Source organism: Lytechinus variegatus, chromosome 8 (genome assembly GCF_018143015.1).
Source record: "Lytechinus variegatus isolate NC3 chromosome 8, Lvar_3.0, whole genome shotgun sequence".
Lineage (NCBI taxonomy): Eukaryota > Metazoa > Echinodermata > Echinoidea > Temnopleuroida > Toxopneustidae > Lytechinus > Lytechinus variegatus.
In genome coordinates this window covers 3,505,458-3,524,283 of record NC_054747.1, presented here as the reverse complement: position 1 = coordinate 3,524,283, position 18,826 = coordinate 3,505,458, and the positions used below count along the sequence as shown (strand labels likewise).

The window sequence follows — 18,826 nt, the reverse complement described above, 5'->3', positions numbered from 1 at the left end:
TCAGCTCAGAAATCGTACTTTCATTATTTTGTTTGATTTACAAAGTGATTTTTAAAAAGTGCTCAGCAAAACTTTTTGTTTTATGGTCTGAATTTTTAAAAATTTCGGCTCGCGATTATAGCTCGCATTGATTGTTGAAAATCTATCAACTCATGCATCTTCTTCATAAATCATAAATACAAAAGTGCTTTAAATGTATAGTTTCAGGTCATAATATTAATAGATTTCACGCTCTCACATTAGGCTTATTAGGTTAATAAATAAGATATTAATTTAAGAATCAAATTGTCCCTTTTTTTCTTATAGTCATAATTTTCATATGATGACACAATGCTCTTGGAATGTCCTGGTCCTATGTCAAAATTCAAAGTAATAATAATGAAACTTTTGAATGAAATTAAAATAATGAAACTCTTTTTTTTTAAATCTCATCCATATCCACCTCATAATTTTTCCTACAAAGTGCTTGAAATACAGAGCTTAAATTGACCCTTTTCAGATCGGAATATCAAATGTTTTAAGCTCGCGCTTCGCGCTCACACTTTATCGATTTTAACGATGACAAAAGGTATTTAGAATGCCCACTCAGATTCTAGGTCTAAATCTGAAACACGCGCGCGTTTATTCAGATACGCAGCTTGTTCTCTGTATAAATCATTATCCAGTTTTATTCCACAATATAAAAAAAATTGTGCTCGCGCTTTGCGCTCAATGTAGAAAGATATCCAATTACTCATCCTTTTCATGATTTACAAAACATGAATGGAGTGTCCCGTTTTTAGGTGTAAACAGCGGCGTAACAGGGGTCGGTGGCCAAGGGGAGGGGGGGGGGCAAGAGACAAAAATTTCCCGGTCATATCATGGAATAAACAGGCGCAATGGTGTAATTAGGCGACGATTTCGAAAGGGCAAGACATTGTGTATCAGGCAGAATTTATCTTTTAAAAAAAAGTTGCGAGAGAGCGATGCGAGCGAGCAAAAATTTTGACATTTTTAATACAAAAATCCAATTTTGTGATAGATTTTGACATGATATCCAGAGAATATATTTCACTCTTCTCTGTTTCCATCCCTTTTTTGTGATCTGTACGCCACTGTTAACAGGATTATTTGCGGCAGTAGCGTGCAGAGTAAAGAAAACCAAAATCAAGGGGCGCAGTATGGCGCATGTGCTAAAAAAGCTGCTTAATATAAGTCCCGAGCGAGCGAAGCGAGAAAAAAATCACCTTTTCATGAGAATCTAAATTTGAGATATCTTTTTTTACATGGTAAAACTTTTGGGGACCATGGCCCAACCCTTCCATACTCATATACGGCAGTGCTATGCGTTTGGGGTCTGGGGCGGAGCCCCCGGAACTTCTTGATATCAAAGCCATTTAAACCTCGCAGATTGCCGCTATTTAATCAAATTGCGGGTATATACAGAATATAGCTTTTACACAACACATTTATTCAACCCAGTTGAACCAAATATTTTGAGGGGGCAAAACATAGCAATGTGGGGGGAAGTCGCCAGCGAGCAAGCGAGCTGGAAAAAAATGCCTATTGAAATTAAATTCTAATTATGTGATAGATTTCTCCATTATATTCAGCAAATAACACATTTAATTGTTTCCATTCATTTCATTATACGTTGTCTCCCATAAATTCTTTAATTTCCTCTTGGGTGTTGAACCAAGACCCCCCCCCTGCGCCTGTACGCCAGTGATTGAAAGTAAAGCTTAATGTAGGAAGGGTCCCTAAAGGGGGGGGGCGTAATAGAGCCATTTGAAGGTCATAGATGAAGAGCCCCTACTGCTTGGGGTCTGGGGCAAAGCCCCGGTAGCTTTTTTTGCATAAAATTTAGCAAGCTAATAGCACAATGTTGTATGCAGTTCCTCTTTCTTCTCGCTCTTTATTTTCTATCCTCGTCAGCCCGGTCGTGTTATTAAGTTTTTATTTCTTGTCCCTTTTCTTTGTTTTCCAATTTAGCTTTTGACTAATTCCATTCTACCTTCATTTCCCGCTATTGTTTGCCATCTTTTAATTTATTTCCCATCATGCTATTGCACTATATAGGTCTATTTCAGAATGATTTGTTCTTTCTCAAATGTTTTTCTTTCGTTCTTCCCGCTTTCCTTCCTTTTCCATTTCAAAAAATATATTTTTCCTTGTTTTCTTTTTAATATATTATATTAACAATTTCTGCTCGCGCTTTGCGCTCGCTATATTAAAGGAAACCAAAACCCAAGAAGAAAAGCAATTTCACCTGAAAGAGTAAAATGAAAGGATCAATTTAAAAAAAGTTTCATCAAAATCGGTTATGAAATAAGCAAGTTATGGGAGTTTGAAAACTCTTGTTGTTCTTTCTAAGGGCATCCTTAAATTGGCAAACGTGCTTCAATATGGCTGATTTTGTGGACAACTCTCCATTTGTTTTGTACACAAATTTTCAGATTTTCCTCATTATCTTTCAAGTTGCATCTTGCCTCCTTCTGAGCACAACATATGTCATGGGAAAATATAATCCACACCATATATGTCAAGTTCAGGAGGTGATAATGTGAAATATGTAAAATAAAGGGGGAAATCTGAAAATATGTGTACAAAACAAATGGAGAGTTGTCCACAAAATCAGCCATTCAGTCAATTCTGCTCGCGCTTCACGTTCGTAGTAGTTATTCATTTGCATGCACATCTTTTTCAGAAAAAATACAAAGGATTTCCAAAAAATTATCTCGCGCTTCGCGCTCACATTATATAAATAAAGATGATATTGTCTATAAATGTTTATTCATAGGAATAAAGCTAAGAAGTGAGTATTAGGATTACCCCTTCAAAGAAACCAAAAATTATCTTCGAGTGGCCGATCGGGGAAAATATGTCTGAAAAAAATTCCGCCCCCCCCCCTATTCAACATTTGTTGAATTGATTCATGATAATGGTACAGTATTGCAAGAACAAACAGACATCTTAAGAGAAATTGGGTCATATAATGAACAGTTATATAAATATCATGGAAATAGTGATGCTGAAGAACTTTTTTTTTATCTTATTAGAGAAGAGAGTTTCCATAGTCTTACAGAGGAAAACGATTCTTCTTTAGAAGGAGAAATATCTTACAGTGAAGTTGATTTTGCATTAAAAAAATATGAAAAATAATAAGCCTCCTGGACGAGATGGATTTACAACTGATTTTTTTAAAGCATTCTTTCAGGACTTAGGTATATTCTTGGTACGAAGTATGAATTTTGCTTATATTTCTGGAAAATTATCCATCTCACAAACAATAATGGCTTGATAACATTAATTCCTTAAGGTGACAAAGTAAGACATTTCATCAAAAATTGGAGATCAGTTTCATTGTTGAATGTTGTTTGTAAACTGTTGTAAAGTTGTATTGCTCACAGACTTTAAGAAGTATTACCATATAATTATTCATGTTAATCAATCAGGATTCTTGTCTGGATGATTTATTGGTGAAAATAGGAAAATTTTGTATTATTTAATTGTGTATATGGAGAAGAAACATATTCCTGATTTCTGATTTTTCATGATTTTTTGTTTAAAACGCTTTCCATTTTTAAATTTGGCAAATCTTTCATGACATGAATAAAAATACTTGATCAGAATGCATTTTCTAGTGTTATAGTCAATGGGCAAATGACATTAAGATTCGTTTTTGTTAAGCGCTAAAAGTCTTGGGTTGTTAATTCGAAATTCACACTCTGCCAAACGAATTTATGTTGGCTTAAAAGAATACAAAGTTCTTTAAAATGCGGATGACACAGTTTTATTTCTCAATGGTGCAGCTGCCAGTTTCTGTAATGTACTAAATATTTTGGATTCATTTGCTAAATGTAGTGGGTTGAAGGTCAATACGCAAAATCTACCATCTACCTCAGCTACCATTTTGACTGGCGAACCCCTTCTACTATTATGAAAATCGACCCCCATCTACTATTATGACTGGCGAACCCTTTCTTCTATTATGACTGGCGACCCCAATCCATTATTATGATTGGCGAACCCTTTCTACTATTATGAATAGCGACCCTCATCTACCATTATGACTGGCGAACCCCTTCTACTGTTATGACTGGCGAACCCCTTTTAGTATTATGACTGGTGACCCTCATCCATTATTATGACTGGCGAACCCTTTCTACTATTATGAATAGCGACCCTCATCTACCATTATGACTGGCGAACCCCTTCTACTTTTATGACGGGCGAACCCCTTTTAGTATTTTGACTGGCGACCCTCATCCATTTTTATGACTGGCGAACCCATTCTCCTATTATGACCGGCGACCCTCATTCATTATTATGACTTGCAAACCCTTTCTACTATTATTAATAGCGACTCTCATCTACCATTATGAATAGCGACCCTCATCTACCATTATGACTGGCGAACCCCTTCTACTTTTATGACTGGCGAACCCCTTTTAGTATTATGACTGGCGACCCTCATCCATTATTATGACTGGCGAACCCTTTCTCCTATTATGACTGGCGACCCTCATCCATTATTATGACTGGCGAACCCTTTCTACTATTATGAATAGCGACCCCCATCTACCATTATGACTTGCGAACCCCTTCTACCATTATGACTGGCGAACCCCTTCTACTTTTATGACTGGCGAACCCTTTTTAGTATTATGACTGGCAACCCTCATCCATTATTATGACTGGCGAACCCTTTCTCCTATTATGACTGGCGACCCTCATTCCTTATTATGACTGGCGAACCCTTTCTACTATTATGAATAGCGACCCTCATCTACCATTATGACTGGCGAACCCCTTCTACTATTATGAATAGCGACCCTCATCTACCATTATGACTGGCGAACCCTTTCTACTATTATGAATAGCGACCCTCATCTACCATTATGACTGGCGAACCCCTTCTACTATTATGAATAGCGACCCTCATCTACCATTATGACAGGCGAACCCCTTCTACTTTTATGTCTGGCGAACCCCTTTTAGTATTATGACTGGCGACCCTCATCCATTATTATGACTGGCGAACCCTTTCTCCTATTATGACTGGCGACCCTCATCCATTATTATGACTGGCGAACCCTTTCTACTATTATGAATAGCGACCCTCATCTACCATTATGACTTGCGAACCCCTTCTACTATTATGACTAGCGAACCCCTTTTAGTATTATGACTGGCGACCCTCATCCATTATTATGACTGGCGAACCCTTTCTCCTATTATGACTGGCGACCCTCATCCATTATTATGACTGGCGAACCCTTTCTACTATTATGAATAGCGACCCCCATCTACCATTATGACTTGCGAACCCCTTCTACCATTATGACTGGCGACCCCCTTCTACTTTTATGACTGGCGAACCCTTTTTAGTATTATGACTGGCGACCCTCATCCATTATTATGACTGGCGAACCCTTTCTCCTATTATGACTGGCGACCCTCATTCCTTATTATGACTGGCGAACCCTTTCTACTATTATGAATAGCGACCCTCATCTACCATTATGACTGGCGAACCCCTTCTACTATTATGAATAGCGACCCTCATCTACCATTATGACTGGCGAACCCTTTCTACTATTATGAATAGCGACCCTCATCTACCACTATGACTGGCGAACCCCTTCTACTATTATGAATAGCGACCCTCATCTACCATTATGACTGGCGAACCCCTTCTACTTTTATGACTGGCGAACCCTTTTTAGTATTATGACTGGCGACCCTCATCCATTATTATGACTGGCGAACCCTTTCTCCTATTATGACTGGCGACCCTCATCCACTATTATGACTGGCGAACCCTTTCTACTATTATGAATAGCGACCCTCATCTACCATTATGAATAGCGACCCTCATCTACCATTATGACTGGCGAACCCCTTCTACTTTTATGACTGGCGAACCCCTTTTAGTATTATGACTGGCGACCCTCATCCATTATTATGACTGGCGAACCCTTTCTCCTATTATGACTGGCGACCCTCATCCATTATTATGACTGGCGAACCCTTTCTACTATTATGAATAGCGACCCCCATCTACCATTATGACTTGCGAACCCCTTCTACCATTATGACTGGCGAACCCCTTCTACTTTTATGACTGGCGAACCCTTTTTAGTATTATGACTGGCGAACCCTCATCCATTATTATGACTGGCGAACCCTTTCTCCTATTATGACTGGCGACCCTCATTCCTTATTATGACTGGCGAACCCTTTCTACTATTATGAATAGCGACCCTCATCTACCATTATGACTGGCGAACCCCTTCTACTATTATGAATAGCGACCCTCATCTACCATTATGACTGGCGAACCCTTTCTACTATTATGAATAGCGACCCTCATCTACCATTATGACTGGCGAACCCCTTCTACTATTATGAATAGCGACCCTCATCTACCATTATGACTGGCGAACCCCTTCTACTTTTATGTCTGGCGAACCCCTTTTAGTATTATGACTGGCGACCCTCATCCATTATTGACTGGCGAACCCTTTCTCCTATTATGACTGGCGACCCTCATCCATTATTATGACTGGCGAACCCTTTCTACTATTATGAATAGCGACCCTCATCTACCATTATGACTTGCGAACCCCTTCTACTATTATGACTAGCGAACCCCTTTTAGTATTATGACTGGCGACCCTCATCCATTATTATGACTGGCGAACCCTTTCTCCTATTATGACTGGCGACCCTCATCCATTATTATGACTGGCGAACCCTTTCTACTATTATGAATAGCGACCCCCATCTACCATTATGACTTGCGAACCCCTTCTACCATTATGACTGGCGACCCCCTTCTACTTTTATGACTGGCGAACCCTTTTTAGTATTATGACTGGCGACCCTCATCCATTATTATGACTGGCGAACCCTTTCTCCTATTATGACTGGCGACCCTCATTCCTTATTATGACTGGCGAACCCTTTCTACTATTATGAATAGCGACCCTCATCTACCATTATGACTGGCGAACCCCTTCTACTATTATGAATAGCGACCCTCATCTACCATTATGACTTGCGAACCCCTTCTACTATTATGACTGGCGAACCCCTTTTAGTATTATGACTGGCGACCCTCATCCATTATTATGACTGGCGAACCCTTTCTCCTATTATGACTGGCGACCCTCATCCATTATTATGACTGGCGACCCTCGTCCATTATTATGACTGGCGAACCCTTTCTACTATTATGAATAGCGACCCTCATCTACCATTATGACTTGCGAACCCCTTCTACCATTATGACTGGCGAACCCCTTCTACTTTTATGACTGGCGAACCCTTTTTAGTATTATGACTGGCGTCCCTCATCCATTATTATGACTGGCGAACCCTTTCTCCTATTATGACTGGCGACCCTCATTCCTTATTATGACTGGCGAACCCTTTCTACTATTATGAATAGCGACCCTCATCTACCATTATGACTGGCGAACCCCTTCTACTATTATGAATAGCGACTCTCATCTACCATTATGACTGGCGAACCCCTTTTACTATTATGACTGGCGACCCTGATCTATTATTATGACTGGCGAACCCTTTCTACTATTATGAATAGCGACCCTCATCTACCATTATGACTGGCGTACCCCTTCTACTATTATGAATAGCGACCCTCATCTACCATTATGACTGGCGAACCCCTTCTACTATTATGAATAGCGACCCTCATCTACCATTATGACTGGCGAACCCCTTCTACTATTATGAATAGCGACCCTCATCTACCATTATGACTGGCGAACCCCTTCTACTTTTATGATTGGCGAACCCCTTTTAGTATTATGACTGGCGACCCTCATCCATTATTATGACTGGCGAACCCTTTCTCCTATTATGACTGGCGACCCTCATCCGTTATTATGACTGGCGACCCTCATCCATTATTATGACTGACGAACCCTTTCTCCTATTATGACTGGCGACCCTCATCTACCATTATGACTGGCGAACCCCTTCTACTATTATGAATAGCGACCCTCATCTACCATTATGACTGGCGAACCCCTTCTACTATTATGAATAGCGACCCTCATCTACCATTATGACTGGCGAACCCCTTCTACTTTTATGACTGGCGAACCCCTTTTATTATTATGACTGGCGACCCTCATCCATTATTATGACTGGCGACCCTCATCCATTATTATGACTGGCGAACCCTTTCTACTATTATGAATAGCGACCCTCATCTACCATTATGACTTGCGAACCCCTTCTACAATTATGACTGGCGAACCCCTTTTATTATTATGACTGGCGACCCTCATGTATTATTATGACTGACGAACCCCTTCTACTATTATGACTTGCGACCCTCATCACCTATTATGACTGGCGACCCTTATGATTAATGTAGCCTCTTCCTTTTTATGACTAGCGACCCTTATCTAGTATTATGAATACCGACCCTCGTTGTTGATTATGACTAGCGATCCTTATGATCAATTACCCTTATGGTCCATTATGAATAGCGACCCTTATCTTGCATTATGAAAATCGGACCTTATGACCCATGGTCCTTATGACCTTATGACTAGCGACCCCTTTTGCCTATTATGACTAGCGAGCTTTTGGGTATAGGATTTTACACGTTATGACTAGCGGTCCTTATGACCAGTCAGTATTATGACTTATGGTCCTTATGACTGACGGGCTTATCCCTTATATCGACATACATCAACAGACACATCATTTTCACACCCCCTTCTACAAGAAAATGTTTTCTATAAGAAAATTGTTTTCTATAAGAAATTGTTTTCTATAAGAAAATGTTTTCTATAAGAAATTGTTTTCTATAAGAAAATGTTTTTATAAGAAATTGTTTTCTATAAGAAAATGTTTTCATGAGAAAATGTTTTCTATGAGAAAATGTTTTCTATAAGAAATTGTTTTCTATAAGAAATTGTTTTCTATAAGAAAATGTTTTCTATAAGAAAATGTTTTCTATAAGAAATTGTTTTCTATAAGAAAATGTTTTCTATAAGAAAATGTGTTCTATAAGAAATTGTTTTCTATAAGAAAATGTGTTCTATAAGAAATTGTTTTCTATAAGAAATTGTTTTCTATAAGAAAATGTTTTCTATAAGAAATTGTTTTCTATAAGAAATTGTTTTCTATAAGAAAATGTGTTCTATAAGAAATTGTTTTCTATAAGAAAATGTGTTCTATAAGAAATTGTTTTCTATAAGAAAATGTTTCCTATAAGAAAATGTTTTCTATAAGAAATTGTTTTCTATAAGAAAAGGTTTTCTATAAGAAATTGTTTTCTATAAGAAATTGTTTTCTATAAGAAAATGTGTTCTATAAGAAATTGTTTTCTATAAGAAAATGTTTTCTATAAGAAAATGTTTTCTATAAGATATTGTTTTCTATAAGAAATTGTTTTCTATAAGAAAATGTTTTTATAAGAAATTGTTTTCTATAAGAAATTGTTTTCTATAAGAAATTGTTTTCTATAAGAAATTGTTTTCTATAAGAAATTGTTTTCTATAAGAAAATGTTTTCTATGAGAAAATGTTTTCTATGAGAAAATGTTTTCTATAAGAAATTGTTTTCTATAAGAAATTGTTTTCTATAAGAAATTGTTTTCTATAAGAAAATGTTTTTATAAGAAATTGTTTGCTATAAGAAAATGTTTTCTATAAGAAAATGTTTTCATGAGAAAATGTTTTCTATGAGAAAATGTTTTCTATCAGAAATTGTTTTCTATAAGAAATTGTTTTCTATAAGAAATTGTTTTCTATAAGAAATTGTTTTCTATAAGAAATTGTTTTTTATAAGAAATTGTTTTCTATAAGAAATTGTTTTCTATAAGAAATTGTTTTCTATAAGAAAATGTTTTTTATGAGAAAATGTTTTCTACAAGAAAATGTTTTCTATAAGAAAATGCAACAATGATTTGATTCATCATCATTTTTTTCATAACAGCTTTAATCCACTCTTCTTTCTTTGTCTCTTGTCCTATTTAAAAAGCGTATTGAGATGCTTATGGGCAGTGATATGTGCTATGCAAGCAATGTATTTTTCTTCTTATTATCGTCATCTTGACCATTCTTAAACTAGCCTTAATATACTAACTATTAAAAATCCCACATTTTTAACATGTTTATCCTTTTCATGTCACTTGTTATCACCCCGCAATTTAAAACCCTCCTGAAGCACAACATTCAATTATTTTCCTTCATCAGTTACTATCACATCAACCCAGCCCCTACTGACCCAAACCTTTACCCCTCTCCAACACCCAAACTACCCCCTTTTCCCCTCTCTAACCCCTCCCCTTATACATTACCTCAATCACTTTCGTTCTATAGTGGCCGTACGGCGAGTCGAAAACGGCCGTTTTAACATGTTCTGTACCAGCTATACACACAGTTGGCTTGAATAAAAATGACTCGCGGTCCGGCCACCATAGAGAAAAAGTGACTGAGGTATGAACAACCCCGTTCCTAGCTAGATGTCTGCTCTATCTATCTTTCTTCACCTGTGAAAAGTTCATTCACCTCTAGCATGCCATTAGTCTCTCCTCCAGCCCTAGTCCTATCTCTATTTCATGGCTATCACTCTACTAGGCTTATTGTTGCAACTCATTAGTCTACCATCCAGCCCTAGTTGTATCTCTGTTCCGTGGCTGCCACTCTACTAGCCTTGTTGTTGCAACTCATGTTTTTATTGTGGTGTTCCATCCCTTCTCAAACCTTCCCGACTGTTGTGTCCCGCATGAAGACTGTATCAACGATGGAAGAACACATACAGGTAATAATTAAACTCTTTCTCTTTCCTTCTCTCTCTCCTCTTACTCTTCCAGTCTCCTGTGTCACATCTCTCACTTTTCCTTTAATTTTTATACTTTCCCCTCTGTCTCCTCCTCCTCTTTCATTCTCTCTTGCCTATTCACTCTCCCCTTACCCGCTTTCTCCTATCTCTTTTCTTGTCTCTCCTCTCCTCTTCTTCCCCCTCTCCCCCTTTTCTCTCTCTCCTCTTCCCACTTTCCTCCTCATCACTTTCTGTACTCTCTTCTTGGGTGCTCCTTATCCACCATCTCTCCATTCTCCACTCTCTCATTTATTTTCTCTTGTTCATTCGCTTGTTTACCCCCCTCTCCCTCTTCTATCTCTCTCTTTCTTCTTGAGTCCTCCTTGTCCCCCCTCTCTCTGCCGTATCTCCTACCTCTACCCCCCTCTCTCAACTTTCACATTGCCATTATTTTCTTTTCCTATAATTCGTCTTGATTTCAGAGTAAAACTCTCATTAAAAAGGAAGTTCACTCAAACATCAGGTTTGTTTTTAATATAACAGATATATTGATAGTTTTGGGAAAAACCCATCATAGAATAATAGAGACTCAAGTTTTGAAGTCATATTTTTGTACTACCACATGTGACCACTGATCAACTTAGTATTTCTCATGTGGTAGAATTTTCAATGAAATGAAATAGCAGTAATAATGATAAATTTCAATGAAATGAATTGATAATAATATGATAAATTTCATGTGATGAAATTTCTCATATGATTGAAAATGTCAAAACAAACTTGATACCATGGTTGACTTCCCCATTTAACAGAATGTGACGATTATTGTGAACATTTGTTGTTTACCGCCCTCTATGTTGCATTGAAATCAAACAGAATTGGAATTAAATTGAGGCACCTTAGTAAAAACCCAAACTGCTTCTTTGAGCAGAATCTTTCCAGGAAAAATGTTGTGAGAGGTGCTGAGTAGAATTCCTGCTGGAAGACATAAAGGCCTGTATTCTGAAGTCGGGTTAAACTCAGGTTTAAAGTTGTGGTTTAAGTATGGATAGCCAATTGTTATATAAATCACTAACGGTAGAGATGTCAAATTTCAGCTCATTTGGCTCTAAAATCATTCATAATTATCTAGGAAGTATAAATAGATGATTGTCTCCACCATCGATGAATCAGGAAAGAGCACAGTAAACATAAGAAACATTCAACTTGATATAAATTTTGACACTTCAATATGGCTTCCCATAATTTTAGCACAGAGTTGAACCATAGTCTAAGTTAAACCTGACTTCAGAATACGGGTGCTTATTCTTTACATTGATGTTACTCGTTAAACACAAAGAAATGCATTTAAGGTGTCACCATTATTCATAACATGCATGTCTTGTGTAAAAGATATTCCTGAGCATGCATATACATGTATAATGTAATTGTTTGTGTTGGTGATATTTTAGTTTCCAAAGTGATTTAGTCTGTCAAAAGTATGAGGAGTGTTTCTAACATCCATTTCCAGCCATATTAAGCTTTTCTGTTGTTTTTTTTATTACTCTTGCTGTCTGTTTTTATTTTGTTTTATTTGCTCATCATGAAATTGTTATAGCAAATGAATTACATTAATTGATTCTTATTCATCAAAGTATGATGGGGCTATGTTTTGAAATCAATTATTTTGAAGCGTTTTCTTTTGTTTAGTTTTTTCCAAGCAGATAGAGTAAAGTTTAAGTTATTGTGGACAATTTTATATTATAGTGTTGATGCTTGATAGTGAAATTTCTTTTTACCTTATTCATGGCACAGCCAAATCTCCCCTACGGCGAGTCGAAAACAGTCGCTTTAACATTTTTTGTACCGGCTACATATTTGTAGTTTGAATAAAAATGACATAGCATTTTTTATACTAGATACATATTTACAGGTTTGAATAAAAATGAATAATACGGTTGTTTTTGACACGCCGTACGGCTGCCGTAGGGGAGAGTTGACTGCGCCATTACTGCAGTATTCTTGTTTTCCAAGCTTGCAGGTCAGGGGGGGGGGGATCGATCAGTGGAGACCAAGAAATGAGGATAACAATGCAGGCTTTGAATTATGTTTGTGGCTCCATAAGGAAGATATAAAGGATCATGTAAATGTTGAAATGCAAAAATAGAATGAAATAATAATAATAATAGAAAATAATACATCCCACTTCATTGACTTATAATACTCATTATGAAGAACCTTATTTTTTGATATAGCTATCTTGAAAAAAAACATGATTTTGCATTCTTTTCTGAATGTGTTCTTTTCTCTAAATATGTTTTTATCTGTTTGCTTCTCCATGTTTTTCTATAGATATTTAAAATGTTTTACATATTATTGTCATTTGTATTCTATGCTATCTGCTTAGCCATCCTGTAAAAAGCTGTATATTTTTGCTAATTCTATGCTTTGGAATGTACAGTGTGTACGATGAAACAACCTTCTACAGTTCTGCTTTTAATTTTCTGTCAACTTTTGACAAAGTGTATTCATCTCTCTTACCCAAAAGAGTTTCAGGGGGCTGGGAACGATGTTTGGAGAGGGGGTGCTAGTTCGAAAAAAAAAGTTGATTAGAAGTTAGAAAGAGGTCCTCCCAAATGGTTGTGATAAAACAAATTTGTCACACACACACAAACAAACCGAGAGAGTGAAAAAAGCCCCTAACTCCTCACACCAATGAAGGTGATTGGGTCAAAGCTTTACAGTATAGCATATCAACCCGGTTTCAAGGGGGTGCGCATCCCCTGAAAAATCTGGTTACACTTCTTAATTCCAAAGGTTCGTAATTCCGAAACACGTAAATTGCCTATACCTCTTTGTTCGTTAATCCGAAAAAACGTAAAAGGGTTTGTTAATCCGAACATTTATGGCGTTATTCCGAAGGTTCGATAATCCGAAAAAGAAATAAGGTTCGATATTCCGAAGGTTTGTTAGTCCGAAAACGAAATAAGGTTAGTTTGTCCGAAGGTTCGGTAATCCGAAAAAACGAAATAAGGTTTGTTGTTCCGAAGGTTTGTTAGTCCGAAAACGAAATAAGGTTCATTAATCATTAACGAACCTTCGGAATTACTAACCTCATTTCGTTTTCGGACTAACTAACCTTCGGAATTACGAACCTTCGGAAATGCGAACCTTCGGAATAACGAACCTTCGGAATATCCAAACCTTCGGAATAACAAAGCTTCAGAATTACGAATGTATGCGGAAAAATCTTATGGGTGATGCAGCACCCCTGCTTCCCAGGGCCATGTAGAGTTACACTGTCTTGCGTTAGAGACAATCTTGTTCCTTTCTGCTACCAATTATATATGGAATATGATTAAAGGAGGAAAAAATGATAAAAAAACACTCAATACCATTCCCAGTGCTGTATATGGTGCTATTTATGAATAAAAGCGCTGTAAAACAAGCTGAGTTTGATTCCTCCTCAGCGTCCTTCTGTAAGCTTTTTTTTGGTTTTGATTTCAGCTTATTTTAGCTTTCCGCTGTACAAAAGTGTGGTAGCTATTTTAAATCTTTTTATTTTCATTTGTGAGCACTCCTGTATAATGGACGACATTTTTCTTCTGTATATTTGATTTACAGGGGACATAGGAATCTATGGCGAGTTTGAGCTTCGTAGGCCGTCTGTGGATGATACAGAGAGTAATGTATCGGGTACTAGCTCCAGAGCGGACAAACAACAACCCATCTCAACGGTGTGACACGCAGACAGACACATCAAGAATGTGAGGTGAGTAGTCATGGTCTACTAAGAAATGGTCCATCATGGCTATTAAACCTTCTTGGTCTACTAGCAGTTGGTCTAAATATTAGTTAGACTAACATCACCATGGCCAAACTTTCTTGGTCTATTAGCATTTGGTTTAATTCTTAGTTAGACTAACATCACCATGGCTAGACTTTCTTGGTCTACTAGCATTTGGTCTAATTCTTAGACCAACATCACCATGGCTAGACTTTCTTGGTCTACTAGCATTTGGTCTAATTCTTAGACTAACATCAACACGGGTAAACTTTCTTGGTCTACTAGCAATTGGTCTAATTCTTAGACTAACATCACCATGGCTAAACTTTCTTGGTCAACGCGCACATGGTTAACTCTGAGATAGTCTAACATTGTCATTGAACTGACATGGTCAACATGAAGATGGTCAAATTTTCAGGTCGTCTAACATCACCATGGCTTAACCCATTTAGTCTACTAGCAAATGGTCACATTCTTAGATAGTCTAACGTCACCATGGCTAAACCCACTTGGTCTACTAGCTTGTGGTCAAATTCCAGATCTTCTAACAACACCATTGCAAAACTTGGCCTACAAAACGATGTCAAATTTTGACACCATCTATCATCATGGGTAAACCCACTTGCTCTTCAAGTAGATGGTCAAATTTTTAGGTCATTTAACATGACCATGGCTAAACCCACTTGGTCTACTAGTACATGGTCTGACTGTCAGATAGTCTAACGTGACCATGGCTAAACCCACTTGATCTGAGAGAAGATGGTCTAATTCTCTGATAGTCTAAAATCACCATCGTTGAACCGACTTGGTCAACAAGAAGATGGTAAAATTGTCAGATTGTCTAACACCTTCATGGCTAAACCCACTTGGTCAAAAGAAGAGGGTCTAATTCGTTGATCTTCGAATATCACCAAGTTTATTCCCACTTGGTCTGAAAGAAGATGATCTAACTCTCACATAATCTAACATCTCTATGGCTAAACTCACTTGGTCTTCAAGAACATGGTAAAATTCTCATATTGTCTAATATCACCATGGCTAAACTGTCTTGGCCTAAAAGAAGATGGTCTAACTCTCCAATAATCTAACATCACCATGGCTAAACTCCTACATGAAGATGGTCACATTTCCAGCTTGTCAAACATCATCATGGCTAAACTCTCTTGGTCTATAAGAAGACGGTCTAATTCACAGATTATCTAACACCAAAACTTAACCACCTTTGTCAATTATCAATTTGGTCTACTTAGGTTATGTCCAGCTTTATTTTAAGTCTATTGTCTGATTTCCACTTTTGCACTTTGTCAATTTGAAAAATTGATTCATAAGCAGTTCTTCTAATCTGAATATTAAATGGTGTTACCTAGTGGCTTAGACAAAGTGGGGTATAGTCTATCTGGAAATTAAACAAAATGGTAAACAGAATAACTGGCAATTAGACTTAAGGTTTAAGAGAGGAACAGGGCTAGGCTTAGACCTTATGGGCCAAGACCAAACCAATAGTACACAAAGTTGGTATAGCCTCAGTGGCAATTTCCCTAATGTCTATGGCCCACATTCTGAAGTCAGGTTTAACTTAGACCATGGTCTAACTCTGCTAAAATTATGGGGAGCCAAAAAGTGTCAATATTGTATTTCTATTGTGTGTTTCTTATGTTGTTATGTGTGTTTCTTCATGCTCGTTGCATATTTTCTTTGACTAGAATTGCACAGATACGCGTGTGCGCAGACAAGGGGGACTGCGCAGACTTGGGGGAACTTGCCATACAATGAGGTTATTTTCATTGTGCTTATACAGGTTTACTGGTGTTTTGCAAGTTGTACATGTACAGTAGCCATCTTGATTGTTTTTTTTTATAATTTTTATTCACTTTGATACAACTGTTGTAAGTCTTTGTTATATTTGAAAAAAACAATGAGGTAATATTGTCCAGGGATTTTATAGTATTACAACAATTATCGTTTCGTCCATTACTTGTTTCTTCTTTTTTATTTCCCCTTTCTCAACAGTAAGGCGAGGATCTGAACAATGCATTGCAGAGTTCCGTGGATCAGAGCACTATCAGTACCATGTATTAGACTAGAATGTTACCGGAGAGAGAGATAAGGTATCAAGCAATACTGACATGATAATGAATGGATGGGACTGCAGTAGGGAAACCAAGGAATTGTTTGTAAATAGGAAGACATGACGAGTACTTTAGCCAATGTTTCAACTCACAATGGTAGTTAAATGTATAATTTTTTGTTAGAACTTTTTTTCTTTTTGCCAAATATTTGTAAGTCGACTTTCAACAGCTTTTTATAGACCAATAATGGATATTCTCACCAGTAAACTAATTTTGAGTTATGTTTGGCAATGATGTTTAGTTAATTTTTGAAAAGTGCACACAGACCAATAAAAATTGAAAATGGTTGTCTAGAATGCCCTGTGTGGAGAATTAACCTACTTTTGTAACAAAATATCGATTGAAATCATCAACTAAATCATATTTAAAAAAAATAATTCCATGAATAGCATGCCTTCCTTAAATGTAAAGGTGAATGTTGGATAGTTCAGCAAATGGTGTTTACAAACAATATTTTTGAATTTTTATTTGAAATGCCATGAGTTCGTTGACAGGATAAGGAATTGAAAGTCATGCACGTCATTAATGTCTGTTGGCAAGACATTTATGTGTGATTGTTGTTCGGCGAGGTGTACTTCTGCTTCGCAGTTACAAAACTTTCGGTTTACGATGCAACTGCTTAGAACTGTATAATTCACTCTTGAATACAGGTTGCACAGGCATTGCTCAATTTTTAAATTTGATATTGCTGATTGACAAAAATGAATGAATATGACTGACAATCTACACTGATTCTAGGGAGGGTACGTACTGAACTTACTTTTTCCAAATTGGAAAGATATATCACCTACTATGGAACTATATTTTTACTGGCGGTCATTTTACTCTCTCAAGTGATGAATTTGGTCCCGTGATCAGGTGTAGTCTTCATAAATGCTGATTTATTTTTAAAATGAGCCGGTCGAGGTACCCTTATCTGGTCAGATATGGAATGTCAGAGATTTATCCTATCCACTGGTACTAAGCATTCAACCCTCGAATTTTCTCCTTATTTTTTATGAATTCTTTTTAAGTGCCACTTTAACACACAAGTCTATGGGAAATGAATTAGGCCTGTGAGCACTAGAGTGCTGGTGTTGCTCTGCGTATGTCCGAGGCCCCCGAGACAACTTATCCCTCAATTCTTCCTGTATATCCCCTGATTTCTCACGCTGGTTCTGGGACAATTTCTTGTTCTGTCTTATCTTAACAACTTATAGTAATCTGAACCCCTTTTTGCTAATTCTAGGCCTCTGTTTGGCCAAGTTAAGAGGTATAACATTCACTATTGACTGTGAGGTCAATTGATGGGGAAATTTAGCTTTTGATATGTACACCTTTTGCAGATGTGAGGCCCCTGATTGGTCAAATTAGCAGGCATAAAATTCACTATTGACGGCTGGGTAATAGTTGGATGCTACTCCTGTCATCGATGTAAGAGATTTTTCCTTTGTAACTCCCAAACCAATACAACCAAAACTTCCTCCTAGATTCCAAAAATGGAATGCTTTTGGGCAACAACCTTTTCTCAAGTTGCCTGATTATATGCCTTGAGCAATATTCAAGACCATTTAGGAAATCAATATTCTACATAGGATAGAATAGTGACATTTGCTTTTACAGCATCACTGCCTGCCTGCCTGCTGCAAAAAAAAAGTAGCCCCTGATGCACAAAAAGTAGCCCTTTCAATGAAATAAATGGCCCCAAAATTAAGCAGTTGCCCCATGTTGGAAAAAATAGCCCCCCAAGAAAAACGAACCTACTTTGCACCATTAGCAACTGTTATATTACACAAATTGAATAACTTGGCTCTCAGTAGGATAGCTTATTGATGAAAATTATCACCCATTTTGGAGAAGAAACCCAACTACAAACCCTAGAGGAGTGAGTTCTGTGGACTGGAGATCACACTGGTATTCCATCTCGTATCTGAGGGGTTGTCGTGCATGAACAGGAAGTGAAACCTAATGAACAGATGCATTATGGGTCCTGCTGTTGATCTAGGTCACATGTTTTGCTGTGTGTGTTCTGTTGTAGGCTGTATAGCTTGATGTTGATACAATACCGGTATGTCTTAGCTGTTTAATGAATAGAATAGGCAGGAAGTGGATGCACTATGTTTTCGGACCCGACTTTCTGAAACTAACTGAAGGACTGAAT

The 18,826-nt window shown here is 37.3% G+C and overlaps 1 protein-coding gene across 1 annotated transcript in view; it reads left to right on the top strand.

Moving 5' to 3' along the window:
• Positions 1–14,525, top strand: part of LOC121419835 (phospholipid transfer protein C2CD2L-like) — a 100,689-nt gene extending 86,164 nt beyond the window's left edge. Inside the window, exons 19-20 of the mRNA XM_041614297.1 lie at positions 10,762–10,791; positions 14,395–14,525. Of these exons, the coding sequence (XP_041470231.1) occupies positions 10,762–10,791; positions 14,395–14,513 (149 nt within the window). The 3' untranslated portion in view covers positions 14,514–14,525. The remainder of the gene's footprint in view (positions 1–10,761; positions 10,792–14,394) is intronic.
• Positions 14,526–18,826: the final 4,301 nt, after the last annotated feature.